This window comes from Vicia villosa, linkage group LG3 (genome assembly GCF_029867415.1).
Source record: "Vicia villosa cultivar HV-30 ecotype Madison, WI linkage group LG3, Vvil1.0, whole genome shotgun sequence".
Taxonomy (NCBI): Eukaryota; Viridiplantae; Streptophyta; class Magnoliopsida; order Fabales; family Fabaceae; genus Vicia; species Vicia villosa.
In genome coordinates this window covers 52,329,305-52,334,215 of record NC_081182.1, presented here as the reverse complement: position 1 = coordinate 52,334,215, position 4,911 = coordinate 52,329,305, and the positions used below count along the sequence as shown (strand labels likewise).

The 4,911-nt window shown below is 33.7% G+C and overlaps 1 protein-coding gene across 1 annotated transcript; it reads right to left on the bottom strand.

The window, feature by feature from the left end:
* Positions 1-1,059: 1,059 nt before the first annotated feature.
* Positions 1,060-3,655, bottom strand: LOC131661418 (two-component response regulator ORR9-like). Its single transcript, XM_058930957.1, has 5 exons — positions 3,409-3,655; positions 3,194-3,330; positions 2,251-2,331; positions 1,790-1,857; positions 1,060-1,508 (listed from the first exon to the last, which is right to left on the bottom strand). The coding sequence occupies exons 1-5, from the start codon at positions 3,566-3,568 to the stop codon at positions 1,247-1,249; spliced, it is 708 nt and encodes a 235-aa protein (XP_058786940.1). The 5' UTR covers positions 3,569-3,655; the 3' UTR covers positions 1,060-1,246.
* Between the last annotated feature and the right edge of the window lie 1,256 nt (positions 3,656-4,911).

Below are 4,911 nucleotides of genomic sequence, written 5' to 3'. Positions count from 1 at the left end.
CCAAAGCATAAAAGATCGAGAGGATCCTGAATATTTGAGAAAGAAATTAGGAATATTTGAGAAAGAAATTAGGAATAGTTCAGATCGATTATGATTAGCGTAGGATCAAGAACTTGGATTATAGAGGGTGTGTTGAGATATTATATATAATATTGAATATAATTTAATCTAATAATATCAAATATAATCCAAGTTGTGTAAGCCCAAGCCCAATCAGGGTTGTATATAAATAGTCATAGTATGTATCATTATTTGTACACACCATTTCAATTCAAGTGAATATAAATCTCTCTCTCTCTCTCTCTCTCTCTCTCTCTCTCTCTCTCTCTCTCTCTCTCTCTCTCTCTCTCTCTCTCTCTCTCTCTCTCTCTCTCTCTTCTCACTAAAAGTGTCTCACGCACTAACAGAAATGTGTGGAAATCAAAATTTCTCAAAACACATTGCTCATCTAAACTACCTATCAAATACGCTGCTCAATAAATAACCTATCTAAACTACTATCATACACATTACTCAATTACTACAAATGTATAAAGAAATCCAAAACTTACTAAATGTGAGTTTGATTGTGATTTCTTTGATCGATTGGATGTTGATGGTATAAACTTGGACGTGAGTTGATAGACTTTGAAAATTTGGGAGTTTGAGAGTAAAAGAGAAATGATGAAGGAGAATGGTCTGACGCGTTTTTGATTAAAAACAAGTCCAAAAATGCATCTTCGTAAGATATACAGAAATGAATTTCTGTATTATTTTTAAAATAAAATTAGGATCTAATTTAGAAACAAATGGGTTGTGAGGGAATATGGTGCGTCTGGAAATATATTTCTTCTATGTCCTAAAAATATTTTTTGTTTTTTAAGTTTTTTGAGTTTGCTGAACTCAGATGGATCAGAGGCCCAATGGCCCAAAAAATCATTTAAAACCAAAGTTTTTCTAGATTTGAGGCCACGTGGGGGTGTACCATTGGCTTTATCAAACTGAAAATGCAACTGATTATTCCTTTTAAGTTGTCAAACATGTCTCATTTAAATTTTGCAATGTAGATGAGAACCGATATCATTCAATATTTGTGCATGGATTTAAGTAATGGTAGTTGCAATCTGTAGCAAATAGTACTACTAGTAGCTCACACAGCGAATCCATTAAGCTCTTTTAGTTTAATAGAAAACCAAAATTATAACCATAACCATAAACTAAATAATATGCAGCAACAGAACAACACATAATTTGTACTGTTTTCTCTTTACACCACCATCGTTAACCCTTTCATTTTTGGCTTTGATCTCTCTGGAGGCTCAGGAGACATGGCCTTCCTTTTGCTAATCCCATTACTGTTATCATTGTTGATGACATCTTCATTGTCAGAAGAATCTGTAGAAATACTACTAGATTCATGTTCATCTGAAGAATTATCAAGAGATTTAAGAAAATAAGGTTGAAGCTTCTGCAAATCTGATATCTGAAGAGGCTTCAACAGAAACTCTTCTGCACCTTCTTCCAAGCACCTATAATCATAATGTTACAAAATGGTGATGCATTAGATATTGGTGACTTTTGAAGATCTACTTTAACTTTATTCTTTCTTTTTTCATGAAGGAGTCATTAGCATGTAAATAAAGGATAATAAAGAGGTAGAAATATATTCTAAAATATCCTGTTATACTAGCTCAGCTCAGTTGGTAGTTGTGCAGAGACATCAGATACATCAGGTACGGGTCAAATTTTCCTTCACCAAAAATTATCTATATATTTTGAAACAATAATATGATGAAAAAAGAAAGCATACATGGTAATTCTGGAAGGTACATTTTCTGAAGACATGATCACAACTGGAACATCTTTCCAAGAAGATCCCTACAAGCAGTGTCAAAAAGAAAAAAAACAAGAAGAATAAATAGATAAGAAAAAAGAAAAGAAAAAAGCAAAAGCAAAACATATAGATCCTGAAATCTGAAACTTTTTCTTTTTCACACTTTCTACTGAAAATTGCAGGATGTACAAATTCTACACCTTCAACTAATGGTACAATCTTCAAACCATTAAAAAATGTTTAACTTTAATTAGTCATAACTAGTTCTATTAACTACTTTTATATCAAAATCTAACTAAAATTTGTAGTGTGAGTATTTGGTGAGAAAGAGAAAGGAATGTTTGGCATCTTTTTCAGTGTGATATGTGCATGCATGTTATTGAAGTTAAAAAAGAGAGAGTGAATTTAGGGAATGTGTCGGAGTAAAAGATGATGACCTTGACTCTTTTGAGTAAATCATAGCCACTCATCCCAGGCATGCAATAATCTGTCATGATCAAATTCACTTTGCCTATTCCCTGCAATTCAAAACAACACATACCATCATGAATTACCAAAACATGTACAGATTCAATGTTGAATATATACTAAAGCCTTTCCGTACACAAGTACCATTTTTACAAAGAGAGATATCTTATTATTTTTCTATATGATTTATACTTTTGTAGAAAAATATTAGTATTCCATTGTTTGTTTTTTAATCTGATTTTATCCATTACTAATATAATTTTGTTTGTTTTTTTAGATTCATGTAAGTTATAGATAGTACATTTTGATACATTATAATAATGAATTATAGTCTTAATTGCGGTCAGTAGCTGCACAAGTTGATGTAGTAGTCTCTGCAACTTCATCGAATCGTAAGACCGTAATTGCGATGTGATTTTTAGTTGAGATTTTGTTTATGTTTTTTCAAGTACTTTTTTAATTAAAATTTAAAATTTTTTAACCCCAAAACTTAATTTACTTTGAGGTAATGAAAAATCTTAATATTTTTCAACAAGGTATTTCAATTACTCCGCGATCGCAATTTAAAATCGCATCAGAGACTACAATTTAAAACCGTGATATGAATGTGCCTAACCTAGATGAATGGAGAATGAAAGTAGTAACTTGCTTATCAATAGAAAGTCCCTTTAATTAGGATCCTGATGAGATTTTCCTTCCTAATTACCATGTAGTACTTAATTCACAAAAATTCCATGTTTTTGAAGACTTAAAGCTGTAATTTTAAGAGAAATTCGTGTACGAAAACAAATTAAACACATAAAATATTGAAAAGTTTTGAAATCAAGCTAGCAAATCCCAATATATAAAAGCTAAAACTCCAACTATTGAGGAGGAGGAAGAAAGAAGATGAGAATGAAAATTATCAATTACCTCTTGAAGCTGCAATGGTAGAGGAATAGCAGCAGATGACTCTAATATAGTCTCAGTAGAAGAATCATTTGTATCAACTTCATCAATATTGAGTCCAAGATATTCCAAAGCCTTATCTCCAGAATCCACACAGGTAACTATTTTCACACAAAATCAATTAACTAACAAACCAAATTCACTACACAAAAATCCTTTATCATAACATAACAACCTACCTTTGCATGAAGAACCTCTTAGAAGTCTCTCCAGAAGCTTCCTATCAATCACACTATCATCTACAGCCAACACATGAAAATTCTGTTCAGCCTGTTCTTGCTTCAAGTTCTGTGGTTGTTGTTGTTGTAACTGTAATTCTCTACCATCCACCACCTCCATATCAATCTTATAATCAAGAATACTCTTAATTGAAGTGTATAAATATATATCAAGAGAGAGAAAGTGCTGAGAGAGAGAGAGAGAGAGAGAGAGAGAGAGAGAGAGAGAGAGAGAGAGAGAGAGAGAGAGAGAGAGAGAGAGAGAGAGAGAGAGAGAGAGAGAGAGAGAGAGAGAGAGAGAGGTGGAATGTAATAATCTTGTAGTAGCTTTTGTATAGTATAAGTGGGTGCATGAGGGAAAAAAACTGTGATGGCACAGTGTAAATGGATGTGTGGTTGTTTTAGTGAAAATTCATTTCATTATTGTGAGAAGATCTTGTCCCTAGATTCTCTCCACCGCATTGGTACAACAACCACTCTCTCTCTCATTCCCCTTTCAATTGGATTTTATTTGATTACTAAGAAAAACTCAATATCTTTTTCATCATGCTGATGGAAAGAGTGTTGAAATTCGGTTTGTGTGTGTGGACAGGATCCTTTCACTACAACACGGAACAGCTTTCACAGCGCTTTTTTTGGCCTTTAACAGCGCTTTAAAGCGCTGCCATAGCCAGCGCTGGCGTAGGCTACGAAAGCGCTTTTAAAAGCGCTCTGGTAGACCCCCCCTTTAAGAGCGCTTTCCTGGAAAAAGCGCTCTGGTAGGACCCCCTATTAGAGCGCTTTCCTGGCAAAAGCGCTCTGGTAGACCCCCCTTTAAGAGCGCTTCTTAGTAAAAGCGCTGGCAAAGACCAGTAAAAAAGCAAAAAAAATTAAAAAATTACGCAGCATACAAAAGCGCTTTTGGAAAGCGCTCTGGTAGGCCCCCCTATGAGAGCGCTTTTTCCAGAAAAAGCGCTCTCATAGGGGGACCTACCAGAGCGCTTTCCAAAAGCGCTTTTGTATGCTGCGTAATTTTTTAATTTTTTTTGCTTTTTTACTGGTCTTTGCCAGCGCTTTTACTAAGAAGCGCTCTAGTATGTGGACCTTTAAGAGCGCTTTTAAGAAGCGCTGTAGTTGCTAAATGAGGTATTTTTATGTGCAGCCTATAATTTAATCCTCCCAGTCGACCTGTAATGTTTTCGACCTGTAATATTTTCGACCTGTAATATATTTTCGACCTGTAATATATTTTCGACTAAATTATTTCAGCCATCAGTAAGACAATATATATACTAATATATACCATTATAATATCCAAAATTATATATATACATCATTACAAAATTATATATATACATCATTACAAAATCAACAATATTATAGTTCAAATCTGCATGAAAAATAGCTTAATATAAAATTGACACAATTCCTCTTTGATTTCTTCTAACTTTAGCTTCGAGTACCCAGCAGCACGGAATTCGTCAA

Coding starts and splice junctions, on each gene's coding strand:
- LOC131661418 (XM_058930957.1), bottom strand. CDS start 3,568: ATGGAGGTGGTGGATGGTAGAGAATTACAGTTACAACAACAACAACCA. Junction 3,331..3,408: donor AAGAGGTTCTTCATGCAAAG/GTAGGTTGTTAT, acceptor GTGTGAAAATAG/TTACCTGTGTGGATTCTGGA. Junction 1,858..2,250: donor ATTTACTCAAAAGAGTCAAG/GTCATCATCTTT, acceptor CACTGCTTGTAG/GGATCTTCTTGGAAAGATGT.